The sequence below is a fragment of the Alnus glutinosa genome, chromosome 12 (assembly GCF_958979055.1).
Source record: "Alnus glutinosa chromosome 12, dhAlnGlut1.1, whole genome shotgun sequence".
Taxonomy (NCBI): Eukaryota; Viridiplantae; Streptophyta; class Magnoliopsida; order Fagales; family Betulaceae; genus Alnus; species Alnus glutinosa.
This window is the reverse complement of record NC_084897.1, coordinates 25,920,982-25,938,826: the sequence shown is the minus strand read 5'-3', so window position 1 is coordinate 25,938,826 and position 17,845 is coordinate 25,920,982. Positions and strand designations below refer to the sequence as shown.

General features: G+C 35.6%; 2 protein-coding genes across 3 annotated transcripts; both read right to left on the bottom strand.

Annotated features, from left to right (window-relative positions):
• Positions 1 to 3,026: 3,026 nt before the first annotated feature.
• Positions 3,027 to 9,944, bottom strand: LOC133852237 (26S proteasome non-ATPase regulatory subunit 4 homolog). Of its 2 annotated transcripts, none has more exons than XM_062288947.1 (11): positions 9,790 to 9,944; positions 9,484 to 9,597; positions 8,963 to 9,068; positions 8,633 to 8,747; positions 8,339 to 8,548; positions 7,928 to 8,240; positions 6,940 to 7,063; positions 6,433 to 6,536; positions 6,257 to 6,325; positions 3,452 to 3,532; positions 3,027 to 3,257 (listed from the first exon to the last, which is right to left on the bottom strand). In XM_062288947.1, exons 1-10 carry the CDS (start codon positions 9,799 to 9,801, stop codon positions 3,479 to 3,481), a joined length of 1,221 nt encoding a protein of 406 aa, XP_062144931.1. In that variant the 5' UTR covers positions 9,802 to 9,944; the 3' UTR covers positions 3,027 to 3,257; positions 3,452 to 3,478. The 2 variants fall into 2 exon arrangements, with proteins under 2 accessions (XP_062144931.1, XP_062144932.1); XM_062288948.1 differs by having other exon boundaries at positions 3,457 to 3,532.
• Positions 9,945 to 14,142: 4,198 nt separating this feature from the next.
• Positions 14,143 to 15,002, bottom strand: LOC133851780 (ATP synthase subunit epsilon, mitochondrial). Its single transcript, XM_062288355.1, has 2 exons — positions 14,736 to 15,002; positions 14,143 to 14,426 (listed from the first exon to the last, which is right to left on the bottom strand). The coding sequence occupies exons 1-2, from the start codon at positions 14,914 to 14,916 to the stop codon at positions 14,398 to 14,400; spliced, it is 210 nt and encodes a 69-aa protein (XP_062144339.1). The 5' UTR covers positions 14,917 to 15,002; the 3' UTR covers positions 14,143 to 14,397.
• Positions 15,003 to 17,845: the final 2,843 nt, after the last annotated feature.

Below are 17,845 nucleotides of genomic sequence, written 5' to 3'. Positions count from 1 at the left end.
TTGGAGTAAAAATGCACTTGATCAGGAAGACTGAACGGCCAAAACAGAAAGGTTATTAAGACAACTTAGTTTATTAAAATTTTTGTTTTTGTTTTTTTTTTTTGTTTTGTCTTTTCTTTTCTCTTCAAAAAAAAAAAAACTTTTTTTTTCCAAAATGTTGCCCATAAAAGCATTGTTATGTTACGAATAAAAATTATTTTATGGTTAATATTTTATTTTGTTGTATATAATAATGTACATAATGTCACATGGTAAATATATTAATACATTTTAAACAATAAATAAATAAATAACGTGGTAATACATACACGCGCAATTAGACACAAAAATAAAATTTTAACCATAAAATAGAATTTGAAAAAGGGTAAGATTCCATGTATTAAATTAAATTAAATGTATACAGCTTCACTTATTTGACTAGGTCTAGTACTTTGGAATAGGGGGAATAGGAATTCACATGCATTCTAACCTTCTTTAAGGTCTCATAATCGACACCATTTATGGTATATTATATTTTGTAAGCTAGATTACTTTCCTAGCAAGCAATATAGTTTACTTGTTTAGTAGGCAATTCTATCATGGATTACAACTCGCAAGGAGTTGGTGAAGAATCACTAAAATCTTAGGCTTATTAAGTATGTGCCATGGCCTGCCTTGGGTTGCCGTGGCCTGCCATGGTGTGTGTCGTGGCATGCCATTTTTTACCTTGGCGGGCGTCATGTCGTGCCATAACGCTTCAACCTGTGCCACGATGTATCTATTCATTTGAAAATGACCCAAATTGTGCTCCTAAATTCTTTATAGGACGTTATAGCTAATAATATGCAAGTATCTTATAAATTGATGTGGCAGTTTATATTTGCAGTGTTCAAAACATTTTCTTAGGTTATTGTTTCTACAAAGTCATACCCTTTTTTTTTGTGTGTGTGTATATATATATATATATATATATATATATATATATATATATATATATATATATATATATATAACGTGGAACCTCTTTAAAACAAGATAGAGTCGATAGACTATGGTTATCAACAATCACCCACGAAGGATATGAAATCATTATGAATTAAAAATACGCTTCTTTCTTTTTTAAACCTTGATCTTTGATGCATATTGTGACCTTTTCAGGGTTTCAAATAACCATTAAGACTATTCCACTAAATTATATAATATATACCATTGAGTAAATTTCTCAATTCGGTGATTTTCGCAGCTATTTTTAATGTGATATAAAAAGAAATATTAATTTATATTAAAAATACATATGAAAATAACATAATTTAAATATAAATATCAATTTAATAAACTAAAATTCCTGGGACCCAAAACTTTGTCCAAATGATTTTTTTGACGAGGAGAAAATTAGCCGTCTTGAACAAAGTAGATTTGTCGTTCCCTTTGTATTATCTTTAAGAAGCAAGTTTTGATAGTTCGACTGGGAGAAGATAATTTAATCTATGCACATGTTCAACAGATCGCCTGTCTTGTGCCATTTGTCTTGTCTATCTGTATGTACTGTTATATTAAATAGAATTTTCCTGTAATGAATTACTTTTGGGATGACCTATGGCTTATGGCCTCCGACTAGGACGTCTACTTATTAGAGGCTGGTAAGGTTGGTGATGGTATGGATGCACACCGCCGATGTTGGTCGCAGATTTTGCTGCTTGCATTTTGCAACATCATACCAAAATCCTTTTTTTTTTTTAAAAAAAAAAAAAAAAAAAAAAAAAAAAAAACTTCATTTAAGAGTACTAAACTTTCACAATTTTTTAAACAAGATATCTGAACTTCAAAACGTCTCAATTTAGAGTATCAATTTTTCAAAAAGTCTCAAATTTTGATAGTATTTAACGAAAAATCCTAATAGAAGACTCCTAATTAAGAATTTTCGAAAAATGAGTACCCTAAATTAAAATGTTTTGAAGTTCACATATCTTATTTAAAAAATAGTGAAAGTTTAATATCCTTAAGTAAAGTTCTCCATTTTTTTTAAAAAAAAAAAATGGAAGAAAAAAAAGGCAATTTGAAAACGTAAAATGGAAGAAAAAAAAGGCAATTTGAAAACGTAAAATTCGCACAGCAATTAAGGGTGACACGTTTTTAAAAATAGTTTAAGGCTCTATTTTTTAAAACCGTAAATTTTGAAGTTCACATATCTTATTTAAAAAATAGTGAAAGTTTAATATTTTTAAGTAAAGTACTCCCTTTTTTTTAAAAAAAATAAAGGCAATTTGAAAACGTAAAATACGCAAAAATAGTTTAAGGCTCTATTTTTTCAAACCGTAAATTTTACGAAACACGTAAATTTGTTTTAAAAATTTATGTACATGTTTTGAAGTTTGAACCACACCGACACATATCTACTACTCTGTTGGGCCTCAAGTGTCATTCAACCCGTTTAGAATCATTACCCTTCGCAATCGAATGCAACCTGGTCTTGTATTCCTTTGTGGCAGCCACGCAAGATGTAATGCAACCATGGAGCTTCCAACCTAGATTTTCACACATGGCCAAGCAATATTTTCCCCCTGCTGGAGTTGGGCACGCTGCGTATTTTGAACCAAAAGCATGCTGGGTTTATATTTTGTGATTAGCTGAAGGACCTTATGTGATTTCTAGGATCACATGGAGCTAGCTGTACACCTTGATCAAATGGAAGAATGTGGTGCCGGATGCTATTGGCATCTTTGTTAGAATAATGCTAAAAATCACACTTTTATCCCACCACTATCTTACGCTCTAGACCTAACAGTGCCAAACAGACTTCGAATTTCTTTTTTTTTTTTTTTTTTTAAAACAAGAAGTTACCCAAAAGTTGCATCAGCAAGGTGAAATATTGGTGGAATCAGACTCTTTTAACTCTTCCTCTCAAGTTCACAAGGAATGGCAATAGGTCACCTGAGGGGTAGCTGGGGAGAATCCTTATCGTTGCTTGTTTATTTATTGAAGGACGATCTAATATCGATGCCTATACATAATATCCTATTCATCATTTGGAGTAAAAAGAAAGGATATAGAAAAACGATGTCAGGCCTGTTTTCAAATTCCATGACTAACTAGGTGCAAAATCACCAAGAATAAACTAATAACAGACGGGCTCAATTTGAAGCAACAAAATATAAATATTGAAACATTGCAGAAATGCATTTCAATGTTGCACATTCTAAAGCCCTCTCAAGACTTACAACCATCAATATGCACCATTATGATGATCACTTACGGCGCAACAGCAGAGAGCTTTTGACCTGCAAGAGGAATATTGGTCCATAAGTTACTCAAGAAGCTAGAAGATCCCAATCACTGTTTGAGTGACAAGCTTTAAAAAGGCTGCCAATCTAGAATCATCTTGCAAGTTTGAACATGCGGGCAGCACAACACAAACTGCGAGAATTCAAGAAATATAAACCCCATGGATTTCTCCAAGGAAAAGAAAGAGTACCTCACATGGAAAATCAATTCCAGAGAATCATTGTTTCTCCTCTTCCTCCTTTGGTTCCTTGTCATCATCCTTCTGCTGGGGCTAAAACCATTGATAATGTAATCAGAAAAAGCTTGACAGATCAGAACACTACATCATAACAAAAGAAAGGGGGGGGAGGGAAGAAGAAAAACTAAAATAGATGGTGATGTCCTTTTATGAACAGTTATACTCTACTCGGGTTCGACATGGAGAGGTTGATAGGGTGGTGTGAGATCTTTCCAAGAGGAGGAATTTTGAAGTGAAGACTTTCTACAAAGCTTTAGTTTCCTTGGAAGGGTATATGGCGTGTTAAAGCTCCTAAGCGGGTGGTGTTCTTTGTTTGGACAGCAGCTTTAGAAAAGATTTTAACTCATGACAATTTACGTAGGCGTGGTATTGTGGTGGTAGAGTGGTGTGGTGTGTTGTGTGTAAAAAGCATGGGGAATCCGTTGATCATCTTCTTCTTCATTGTGATGTGGCACGGGTTGTTTGAAGTTCTTTTTATAGCTTGTTCGGGGTGGAGTGGGTTATGCCTAGTAGTGTCTTGGATTTATTGAGTGGTTGGGACACTTTGCTATGTCGTGGTCCTGTGTTCCGTATTTGGAAGCAGGTTCATTTATGTGTTTTGTGGGACTTGTGGTGTGAGAGAAATTCTAGACTTTTTGAGGATGTGGAGGTATCGATTGGGACTCTTTGTAGAAATATGTTTAATATGTTATATTTTTAGGTGTCGGTGCATAGCCCGGGTAGTATGTTGTTCGCTGATTTTTTACTTTCTTGTTCGTTTCTTTCCTCTGATTAGGGGCACTTTTGTATACTTCCTGTATACTAGGGTTGCGCGGCTTGCGCCCCTATGCGCTTTTTAATGAATCCTTACTTATAAAAAAAAAAAAGTGTCTTTTCAAGAACCAGTCCGTCAATAACCCACTAATAGACCCATCACAACCTCTGCTACCAGATACAAACATAGCACTCAACACCTTCCCCCACTAGAATGGAACTCCACCTTACATGAAAAGCATGACCTAACTCGTCTCCTGTGTTCCAGAGGAACCTCTTCCAGGAGCTTTTATTTTATGCATTTGACTAACCATAGTCCAAAACGAAGAGTGCGAGGGAACATGATAAGAAAACTACATAAGAAGATAGCCAAGTTGAAAATCTCCAAGCCATCTCTTCACACAGCTAAATATTAAAAGAATGAAAACCCAGAAACACTCAGCCAGATGCCATGAAGAGATGTATACGACAACAGCTAGCTTACCTGATGAAATTTGGAACTATGCTTATTGCTAAATGCTAACAGCTTACAAAGGAAAGAAGATGAGTGGATGCAGGAAGATCATATCCTGTGCTAGAGTATCTCTTAAGAAGAAAGACAAGAAAAAGGCCAGGATGACGAAGGGTTGAGGCTGAAAGGCGTGGTATCGAAGAAGATGAAAAAGATTAAGACATAACTTTGTGTACTGACCCCAAATAGTTGGAATATCCGCCTTCAAGCTATGTACTGATCCTATAGTTGGATTAAGGCTTTGAGTAGAAGATCAGAAAAGTGACTACCATATACGAGTGAATTTACATTACTGCCTCTACAATTAAAACCTTATATACCAGAGGTGATCAGGTGAAAATAAGTGAAAGAACTTAATCTGGTTGGACAAAACTTACACAATGCTAGTCTCACACGCTGCCTTCTAGGCATTTCACTATATTATTAGAACAAATGGGAGAGGAAAAAAAAATAAGTAGAGAGCATATGAGCGATTACTTATAATTCCTTCAATTACTGAATTACTGCAGACAACCCCCCCAACCCACCAAAAAATAGAGCTTTTCTATTTCACACTAACTGGTTATCAGAGAACTCGATCACTATACTTAAAAAAATAAAAAATAAAACTATTTTACTATATTTCTTTCCAAGTTATAGAGTTTGTTAGGGAAAGGTAACATAAGATACTACCCAAATTTTTTTTGATAACTAAAAATAAGATACTACCCAATTAAATAGGAAATACACAAGAGAAACACAAATCTACTACCGATTAGTTGTCAAATCCCACTAATCATATCCAAGAGCTTAAATAGACAACAAAGCATTAAATGCTCTAAAATATTGCCCAATTCAATAATGCCAATTTTTAGTGATAAAAAAAGGTATTATTCAGATTTTTTCTTTTTTTTTTTATAAGTGATAAATAACAGCGTAAGGCGCCTCTATTACACACAGAGTATACAAGAAGCAAATGCCTCAACACCGACCCAGAACCCAAAAACAGCAAACACCCAAAATCCACAAGAAACCCAAAACCCAAGATACAGTAGAAGCTCCCATCAAACACCCAAACTAGCCCCAAAAGCACCCTAACCCACCAAAAACCCTGAACAACCCTCACAAAAAAACCCACAAACCCAAAACCCGAGCCGACGGAAGCCCAAAAAACACAACCCAAAATACAAAGGAAAAGCAAGAGGTACAGGGAAAAAAAAAAAAAAAAGCAGCGGTACTATCAGGGACCAAATGAATGATTAAGGAATTAGCATATTGATAGTCAGTTTCAAACAAACAACATTATCTCAAAAAAATTACTTCAGCTAGAAAATAATAAGTTTTATTTATTTATTATATTATTAATTTTTTTTTTTTGGGGTGGGTGTGGGTGTGGGTGGGGGGGGGGGGGGGGGTGTTTAAAATCTATCCCAGCCCAGTAAAACTCAGCATATGCTGCTTATGAATAACTTTTATCCAATTTACTAAACGACCAATAAGCTTGATGGACTCACCTCAGTCTGGCTTTGCATTGAAGCAAGCAAATCTTTAACCGATTGGTCATTTGGATCAACCCCTGGAAGCTGCAGAATAATATTGAAAATTCAAGGAAATCATTTGATGCCTCATTTCTCAGGAGAGGAAAGAAAGGAAGAAACGAAATGATAAGTGCAAGCTGTGGCAAACATACCGATGCAAGGATGGAAGACACAAAAGACTGGTCAGCCAACAACTTGCTCATATCTGACTGGCTTGACGAGTCCTTTGTACTGTCCTGTACAGACAATTGAAGAGCTGCAACAACCAAATGATAATTTTTTTTTTATAAGTATAAAAAATAAAAATAAATCTATGACAGAATTAAACCCGCATATACAGATAAAGAATAATAATTTGGACATTGGTGAGTGTCACACACACACATAGATGCTCAGTATTATGCTTCTAGAAAACAGAATTTTTTGACGTGGTCTTGAATGACTACTATTAACTGTTTTGGGGCCAACAAAATAAAAAAGATCGAAGTTATGCACATCGTCAGCACTTCATGTGAAAAATGACACAACTGACAAAGTACAAAAGATACTGTCATATGCCAATATACAGTCGCTGAGATAGCTCGTTATTTTTGAAAATATAACTAATACACAATTGTCAAGCATTACTAAAGAAGCTCAGCGCATGAGTAAGGACTCACCTAGTGCCAACTCTGGATCATCTGTAGTTGCATCTGACATATCCGCGTCTCGCAATTCATGGCTAGGAGCAGGGTCATCCATCGACATTGCAAGGGCCTGCTGTAGCAGAGCATTCTCATCATCCTGTTGCAAATACAATGGACGGCAAACAACAAAAAAGATGAGAAAAAATTAAGAACCAACTGTACGAGATAGAATTTAGGAACCAAATTTATTTATTTTTATCAATATTATACTACAGATAAATATTATTAAGAGAACATTCTCTGTGTCATAGAAAAGCAAGAAATAAGAAAAACATTCTTTTATTTAATGAAATGAAAGCCGTACAATAATTGGTCAGCAACTCAGTTACCTAAAGTGGTTTTCTTTCCAGAGCACATGCTTATATACATATATGCATGGTCAATGCATGTCTGAACACCAACACATTTTTTATCAATATTATACTACAGATAAATATTATTAAGAGAACATTCTCTGTGTCATAGAAAAGCAAGAAATAAGAAAAACTTTCTTTTATTTAATGAAATGAAAGCCGTACAATAATTGGTCAGCAACTCAGTTACCTAAAGTGGTTTTCTTTCCAGAGCACATGCTTATATACATATATGCATGGTCAATGCATGTCTGAACACCAACACATTTTATGCATGGTAAATGTGCAAATTAGCACAGCGGCATTTAGGGGCTTCCCAAGTGACCCCAACCTAAAAAGACACGGGGCATGCCATGTCTGGGGTTGAGATTGTGCTAATCTTTATTGAATACAAGGGGGAAAATGTGTAAAGGAACATATGCATGTGATACTGAACTTATACAATATGTTGTATTAAAAGTAAATAAATTGCCTTCGCCTCGCTAGCGAAATGAGCCTCGGAAGATGAAGCCAATATAATAATGTTGAGATATGTTTTAATAAAGAAATGTTCAACATAACATGTCAAAAGGAGTGAACATGAAAGGTTGAAAGCAAAAAACACCAACCGTTAAATCACTTGTCTTATTATCAGCTTCAGGAGTTGCACCATTAGCACGCTCAGTCATTGTTGCTTCCTGTGTGCCAGATGGCTCCCCCTCTCCTTTTTCCTGTTTAGCAGCTTCCTCTGCAGCCTTTTTAGCAGCCGCTTCTTGTCTCGCCCTCTCTTCTTCCATCGAAACTCTCAAAGCAAGGGCCAGTTCAGGGTCCAGGTTGGGATCAACACCAAACTCAAAACCAGAGAGACCACCAGCTGCGGCTGCAGCTGCTGCTGCTGCGAAACCACTTCCACCTTCCCCATCCCCAGTGAAGATGGGTGTACTGCCATGAGAGAAAGGTAATGTATAGCTTAAATTATATAAATATTGTAAAATCCAAACTTTAACCTGTAATACAGGGAATAAATCAAAATTACAAACCTTATAAGTACATCAGAAAGTGCACTGGGACCGGATGGAACATGAACAATGTGGCTAGTGTCATTATTGTTCACAGCAGCAAGAAGCGCTTCCAGCTTCTCTGTCTTCCCCTCATCTTCTTCACCAAAATTAACAATATCAAGTGCTACACTGTTCTTTTTTAACTTCTTTCCAATCATCTCCAATAACTTTTTTTCATGTTTGATGGGACTGAAAGCACATGATCCAAACAATGAAAAAGTAAGAACTGGAAAAATAAAATGAAAAGATATAATAAGGAATAAATGTAAGCACCTTCCAGCAAAGACAATAATCCTTTGTTGCTGTTTTTTATTTTGGCGATGCTTAAGGGCCAACTGCGCCACCTGGATGCCAGCAGCCAGGTTCATCTCACCCCCGATTTCTAGACCTACATTGAGAGATAAAATAGGTAACTCAACACATCTTACATAGATATTAACAAAGTGCACTCACATCTTAGTGAGACTAATGTTTGCAACCATGGGTAGAGGCAGCAACACCGGATCTAATTATCCTAAACATAGCAATCGAACAGGCCCCGAGCTTCAAAAATAGAAGGATTGAAATAAACAAGGGATAAAAGAAAGAAAAAGAAACACTAACCGTGCATGCAAGCCAGAATCTTGCCAAGATCACTGGTTGGAGTGACCAAAACACGAACACCTTTTCCTGCCATTGTGAGAACTCCCACTGTATTCTCCGGATTAGACTGTAAACATAACAATCACATCCATTCAAAACTTTGAATCCTACACAAACATATGCCCCAAAGCACATGCAAAATCCAAACACAAAAACCTTTCTTTTTTGGTATACAGGACCTCTCCAGAACACGAACATAACAATTCTCAAACACAGGGATTTGAACCACTCGGCCAAGACAATTTTCAGAATAGTAACTTATCGCCAAAATCAACGACCTCTAGAATGCAACTGTAATCCAAACCAATAAGCAACAACTACTAACACTTATTTCAGTAGGTGAAAACCGCAGAAAAAAAAAAAAGTGAGATTGCCTTGAAGTTCTCAGTTTTCTTTTCTTTAGCTCGATTTTCTCAGCAACCAAACAAAGAAATGGGGAACCAATGAAGAGAAAGAAGAAGAATCCAAAAAAAAAAAAACACCTGTGTTTTAGCTCCGCAAATCAGATTGACAGCGTCAGATTGAGCTTGAAATCTCGACGGCGCGTAATCCCCGTTCCGCATCCACTCGGAGTTGTCGATGCAGATCATCGTCGCCTATCAAGAAAAAATGAAATCCGATAAACGCATCAATTACCGATAACAAAAACCCTAGTTTGTGACAAACTAAGGCCGATTTTAAAGAAATTCTCCGAATTGCAGCATCCTAAAGCTGAGGGATTGATGTTGAAATTAGGGTTTGGGAATTTTCTTTTCAAAAGAAAATAACAAAAAGCTGGGGATTATTACCTCGAGCACCATGTTTCCGAGATTGGAAGAGAATTGAAAGATCCACAGAGAGAGAGAGATTGCAGAGTGCTTTCTTTGAAAGTGAGATTGGAGAGAACTGGGGTTTACTTGCAGAGGAGGGTTGCTAATATATATATATGACAGTTAATGAAAATTGCAAAGAACGAAGGCATTTAAACGTTGTCGTTTTCATGGTGTCGTTTAAAGTTGGAATTCAATCTCACGTTAACATTTATAAATCTCTCTTTGCTAACAAATTAGACTTCATAGATCGCCTTATCAAACAAGATTACTTATTGTAAACCTTGTTATCTAATTATGTTGATTAATATATTTCTGAATAAAACATCAACCAACAATGAATTGTAAAATTATGACTTAGGTTGTTTTTTTTTTCTTTTTTCTTTTTTAATATTTGGTGCAGACAGAAAATACTGATCAATAAAAAATAATTTTCAAGTCGAGAATAAAATATTTTTCGATTCAAAAACATTTTCCGTCGAAATAAATGCAACCTTAATGATGAATTATAAATAATTTTCTTGTATTTTTTTTTCTTTTGAATCTTATTCGCATGAATTTTATTTTCAATTTATCAAACAATTAATAATTCGGTTTAGTTTTCTATTTGCCACTACGAGAAATAAATAAAAGATGTCTCAAATGTACAATTAAGAAGAAAATAATTAATTTCCAAGTAATGTTGTAAAGTTATATGCCTATAAAAAATGGTTGTCAAAAATCATCATATTTACACTTGCTAAGGCGGTAGAAATTACCTCTACAGCTTTAAATAAATAACGCCAGTAAAATCTCAATCTTAATGGATTTTGAAGCTTAAAGCAACACATCTTATATTTAACTATTTATTTTGTTGTTAGATTATGATTTTCTGATTTGCGTTTAGCATTGGCTAATTATTCGTTAAAGACAATACACCATATTATGTTTCTCTGTGTGTGTGTGTGTTTTTTTTTTTTTTTAATATATATATATATAGGGCTTAATTTTTTCTTTAGGAAGGAGCCTCTTAATTGTTTTCTAACAAACTGGTCTTTATTTTTTTCAGATTAACCACTTTTTTTTTTCTTTTTTTTAACCAATACTACTAATATTTGGGGCTTCTGGCATGATTTATTTTGTGGATATTATGGTAATGACTACATTACACTACAATGACATGAATTCAGATTATTGCAAAAGATGCAACATTTGGACGTTTCTCTATGAGCATGCCAAAAGGCCTGTGCACCCTTGCAACCCAAACGGTAGCATATATATAGCAGCTTCCTTGTTTGAATAGAGCAAGTCCAAAATTCTGATTATATGTCTCTCAAGCTTTCTTAAAAGCTTATTTATTATGTACAGAAATAAAAGGTATTTTTTTGGGGTGTGCAATTTTTTCGTATTATTTTTTACTATTCTTTATTATATTTAAAATTGCGAATACCAAAACAAATTTGTTTTTGAAATTATGTTTGGATAATTTAGAAAATTTGGGACAAAATTGAAAAGAGTTGGATAAAACTTGAGTAAAATTCAAATTTAACAAAACAACTCAAATATGTATTGAAAAATAATAAAATATAATTAAAAGAAAATGTGTTACCCAAACAAGAGAGAATTTTTTTTTTTTTTTTTTTTGGCATCTAAAGGGAAGCCCACGAAATTTTTTTCAAAAGCTTATTCTTGTGCTTTATTTTTTCCCCAAGCCTTTTTCTTTTTACTTTAGAACCCTGGCTATTTGTACTCCAAGTCCAATTTAAACATTAAGAAATGAGTTGTGTTAATCTCAAAGTATGATGTACCATGTTTAACTTCTTATAACGCAAATTTCTGTAAACTCGTTTGTGAGCTTTTCTTTGTCATCAATAGTTCTATGTAGATATTACACAAAATACTTTTCAAGGGACTCCTTTCTATAACATCAATTTTCTTTTTTCAAATCATAACATAAAAAACCAATTTTCAAAACGTTAACAAACATAGCCGGAACAACAAGAGATTCTTGTAGTTTTCTCAATTTTTTTTTATTCTTTTAATAAGTAAAGCCAATTCATATAAGTTGAAGAGACGCAACCGAAATAGACAAGACATATACAGGAAAAAAAGAATCCCAAAAAGATCAAGATCAAGGAAAGAGAAAGTAAAGATATTGAGAATGGCTTTAGCATAAATCCACTCAAATGGGAATTTAAGAAAACAAAGATGCACCTCTAAACTTGTCTTCTCATAATCATCGATGCTTCAAGCATTCAACAAAACCTTCATTTCCAACACACCAAGAGCTACACCACCTTTTCGCGCATGAAACACTCTACTCCAAACATCTTAAAAACAAAATTTCACAAACTTTCTCACAATATCACAATGAAGTACATGATTAGGAGTTTTCCTACTATTTTTGCACATATAACACAAATCCATCAACTATGATGATTAGCTTGTAGAGATTATCATAGTCAATTTTTCCAAAAGATGATGTCTAGATAAAGAAAGCCACCCTCAACAGAGTCTAAGACTTCCAAATGATCTTCCCAGGGAAAGAGGAATCAACATTGGGAATGATAACTTAGTAAAAAGTTTTGCCCTCAAACAATCGTCTTTTTGAAGGAATCCAACATAACTTATCTTCATCTGCCCAACCCCTCCTAATGAAATACGACACATTGGAAGAAAAAAAAACATAATCTGCCCTCCCAATCATGCACCAATATGATAAAACTCATGTATTAATGCACCTCGCCATTATGAGCAAACGTGTGGTCACCAACCATAGCATCCCTATCCCTTACAATGCAAAATAACTCTGAAAAAGATTCTTTCAGAGAATGATCTCCACACCAAACATCATGTCAAAACTTGGTTTAAGAGCCATCAGCCACCGCGATGCGAACAAAACTAGAGAAAGCGTCCCAACCCCTCCTAATATATTTCCAAAGACTCACTTCATATGTCCCGGTAACAACATTAGTATACCAACCACCCAGATGACTACCATGTTTCTAGCAAATCATTTTCAACTAGAGGACCAACCACCCACAAACTACCATAATTTTTTGTCCACTACCGGCCGCCAAGAAGCCTCTCCCTAACATACCACCATAACCACAAAAAGCTCATGATTGAGAGTGCTCAACGATTTTACAAGCACACCAGTTGCCCATTTGCCCCAATGAAGTTAACAAAGCCAAATGTCACTATGAACTCTGGGAATTTAATTCTCTAGTACTGTCCATGCATATGTAGATCCACATGCATATGGGTCTCTTGTCCCATGAACAATGCATTCAATATATCCAATAAATGAGAATGAAAAATGTGACCTCAAGGGTGAAGGCAGGTAAGGGACCCCAAAGGCCCAAACCCTATCTGGAACTAGGGTTTGGTACTTGTACTGCCTTTAGGACATGAAAATGATTTTTTTTTTTATTTTGAAAAAAAAAAAATGTCAATGCCAAAAGTAACTATGTTTTCCAACCTTAGAGGCCTACCGCTGTAAAGTGCACTTAAGGTTTAGAATCTCATAGTTGATTGTTCATCTAAATTAGCATTTTTCATACCCCACTCCTCAACTATGTAGCACCAAATTAGCCAAGACATTGGAAAGCCAGAAAGAATAGGCTAGATTGTCCAAGGATAACTACACATACTCCAGTGAATTTTCAACGGCAGACAGAAAAAAATTAAAAATTAAAAATTAAAGTGGAGATAGACTAGGCATTGTAGAAGGAGAAGATGCTGGTTGGATTGGAAAGCAGGAGGACAACAAACTGCTGCACTAGAGGAGAAAAGCTTCTTTTTCATGAGTGACTTCAATTGCAATTGCAGCTTGTCCAGTGAAGGATGTAGAGCTTGGCAAGTCTGTGGGATAAGTTTATCATCTCCATAAAAGCTAACAGTATAACTTCAGTTTATTTCCTCTTCGTTCTTTGGCACACCAAGATACATGATAAAGCACACGTGTGAGCATGATCTGCACATTTCTAGCTGGCAGAAGCCATTGTAGAAAGATTTTATGAATGTCAGTTTATATTGTCATTTAATTTCTTTCTTTTCATGGTTGACGGTGAAGTGGTAGAACGGCCACCTATCTATTATTTATGCCCCTAAAAAGCTTGTGTAGGTTCCAAATGTGTTTGTTTGATTTATTGAGTTATGTTTCATATATGGCAGATCTATGCTCTCACATGTCCATTCTAGATGGATCCTAAACAAACAAATCCAAGCAGAATCCAGATGCTTTATAAGGATGAGGAAAATGCAGAAAAAAAAAAAACAAAAAAAAAGGGATGAAAATGAAACATCTGCAACGATTAAAAAATAGTAAACGAAATGAAAACATGATAGAGATTAACAAAAAAAAAGGTGATTATCTGTATGATTGACTTCAGATTCTGAGATGCTAAAATATTGAATTTCCATCCACATTTGTTCCAAAATAGCAAGCAAAGGTAAAAACTTGGACTAGGTGGCAGATGCCATTTGCATTATTACAAGAGCAATAACATGAAAGACCAATCCATTCCATACCCGAAAGGTTTGAGCATCAAAATACTAAAACAGAAGAAAGCTTCAACCAAATAAAAGCTTTGCCTCCTCCATAACTCAGTCTTCTGGGGTGTCCGAGCGGTCAGCTGATAAGAAAAAGATAAAAAAAATATTTCATCAGAAAATCTGATACATGTGCTGAAGAGCACCCGAATACCCTTTCCAGTTTCAAGATGTTGAATATATTACTCTATTTGATTTTTTTTTCTGATTCTTTTAAATTTACTCAGAAGACATGCTCCAAATTTACTGGCTAACAAACATCATCAATAATCAACGCAAACCCATCTAGTGAAAACACAAAATTTGGACGTACTGGGCTAGATGTGATCAGAATGAGAGAATCGGATAAAGAAAGCGTAGATCTGAGGGAGAGAGAAAGAGAAGGAACGTACTGGGTTGCTGGGGCTTGCCGTCGGCCCACTTGGAGATGGAGAAATGGACCTTCTCGCGGGTGAGGGCTTCGGTCTTGAAAGGCTCCTTGAGGCAATTCCTCACCATATTCGCGCATATGTTCGAGTACGATATGTACGTCATCCCCGCTGCTCTCCAAAACGGCACCGCCGCCGACGACATTTCTCTCTCTCTCTCTCTCTCTCTCGGTTTTGGAACGAAGCTGATCGAAGGGGAGCGTTTGATGTCGCGGAGACGGAGTGGACCCAATTAACCTTATGTTTTACCTTTACACTTGATTGGGCTGACGTGGCCAAATATTTGCCCGGCCTGAGAGAGAGCTTTTGGGCTGAACCGAGATTCGCCCATAGGTGATGTTTGGATAATGTTTGTACAGAACATATTAGTAAATTTTTAATTATGAAATTAGTAAAAAGTGAGAATGTGATATAAAGTAAAAAGAATTTGTATAAAAAGGTAAAAAAAATTGGTATTGTAGTGAATTTTTTATTTTAATAGTAATGAAAAATTATTAATATGATATAAAAAGTAAAAAATGTTAGAATATTTTAATATTGATTGTTTTAAAAAAATGTGAAAATAACTAAGAAATAGTCTATTTTGTTTTGCTCTGGTCATTGCCAAACAAGGCCTATTGCTGGTTAGGAGGAGGACGAAGTAATGCTAAATTGCTAATTATGTTATATGCAATACTCTTCTTCCCTTTTCTCTCTCAAATTCCCTTTCATCTTTAAAATATAAAATAATTTTTAAAATTATTATAGAATTTGAAAGAAATTATTATTCGATTTTGATCAAATAATAATTTTAAAAGCTATGTCATATTTTGGGGATAAAAGAAAAATGTGAATCTTGCATATAACATTACTATTAGGAATAGGGGTGAGCACGGGGCAGGGGGGCAAATTTTCGCCTTTTTTGCCCCTGCCTCGCACCCCTACGGGTTAACAATTTTCAACCCACAGTCCGCATACTTTTAGGGGAATCCGTCTGGGGAGGATTTGTGTGGGGTGGAGTGCGGTTCAAAAGGGCGAGGGTGCGAGCTTGAAGTTCAATTGGCTACAATAGGTAGAAGGAGAGTTCTTCATGGCTGGGAAATACGGAGTGAAGAGACCCAGTGAAATTCAACACCTTCATACTCTGTTTTGTCTCTGTTTCTCTTTGCTCTTTCCTCTGTTTATTCACCTCCTCTTATCTCTCACCAACAATAGCTTCAAAACTATGAGTACCCAATTCGCGGAAATGACGATCACAAAAAAGAAATCTATGAAAACACACACATGAACCTTCCATCCTCGGAGAGACCAAATCAAACACAAGGTACTCAAAGGCGTTGCGGTCAAAATCAGGTCCATGGTGGCTAGGTTCGGAGGAAAGAACAGTAAAACTTAAGGCTTTCTCAGTTCAAATTCCACAATTCCAACTGGGTGCAACTCAGATGACTCGTCCGATTCACAACCAATAAGATTGTTGCCTGAAAGAGACCTATTTTTTGAAGCAAAAAAAATTCAAAGAATTTTGACAAAGGTGTGCGGCACTGAAGAGTCTAGAAAATTGTCCACTAACTTAGGCATCGGAGAGGGGTTGTCGGGACACCCCATTTGACATATTGTTTGTTCTTCTTTATAGATTATGAAGAACACGGCGAATCAAAGATCTACACGTCGCCAGACTGAAAACTGTTATAACAAAAATCTATTAAAAAATTATATGCTTCTCACATGCTACAAAAAAAAAAAAAAAAAAAAAAAAATGTAATGCTTACATGATATTAAAAAAAAGAATGTATTTCTTATATGCTAAGGAGTGCATTACAATTTTATAAACTGAATTAAATGAAAGTCCTTACCATATTCGCCCATATGTTCGAGTACCTTATGAATGCCATTCTCGTTGCTTTCCAAAACAGCATCGCTGATGACATCTCTCTCTCTCTCTCTCTCTCTCTCTCTCTCTCTCTCTCTCTCTCTCTCTCTCTCTCTCTCTCTCTCTCTCTCTCTCTCTCTCTCTCTCTCTCTCTCTCGTTTGGAACAAAGCTTCTCTACATGATTGCGATCTTCGCCTCGTTTAGATGCTCTCCAATTAAACCTTGCTATCGAGCTTATCGAGAGTACACTTGAGCTTAAGTTTTTCTTCAGTGGAACAATCTTGTTCGGGAGGATACCGATCAAGCCTTCTGACCAAACTTCTTAAGAGTTCTTCAATTTAAGTGCACGTTAAACATCCTCATTCGAACTAAGTGAGAACGAGCCTTGCAAACGAGCGTCTTGGGAGTTCTTCTTGAGTAACTCGTCCCGGCCAAATGGGAACAAGTAGTTTGAACGATTGCCTCGGTTCTTCATTAAAAATTTATAGTTGGAAACGAGCCTATGTGCCAAACTTGGTCTTTCAAATCTTACACCAAATTGTTTTGGAAAACCGAATTAATAACATAAAACCTAATGCTTTGGACTTTTTGGATTGCATGCTCTATATCATCTACTTCCTTCGGGGTAGTGTAACATCCTAGGAAATTAGTATTACGTAGGGAAGCTAAATTGTCCACATTGAGCGAGTAGATTATAAATGCATTTATGGGTGTTAAATCCTACACTTGTTCCCTATTAGGTGAGATTGAGATTATAAGTAATTTTAGAAAAATTCAATTGTAACCCAACAAGTCCTTTTAAAATAATGGCGCATGTGTGATACTTAAGCACTTAATGACACAAGTTTCGACGTCAGAGATTTGAATTGGAAAGACATCAACCATGAACCATGCCTCCACCTCCGCCACCGCTATCTCTCTTTGCAGTAAATGCATTCCTTGTCCACTAGGCAAAACACAGTATTAGTTATATTAGGCCATCCCATGCTCAACCATGGTGGCATTTGGTATTGGAAAAATTGCACTATTAATCTTTGTGGTTGGTCTAAATTACAAATCACTCGCAGTGATATAAAAAATAATTACAAATCACACCTAGTTCGAAGGAGCTAGACCATTTTTATAGGCCATTTCTTTCTTTACCAGCCTCCCTTCTTTTCCCAAGTTTTTTCTACCATGTGGATGAATAAGACACTATATGAAGCAATCTACTAAGAAGCTATA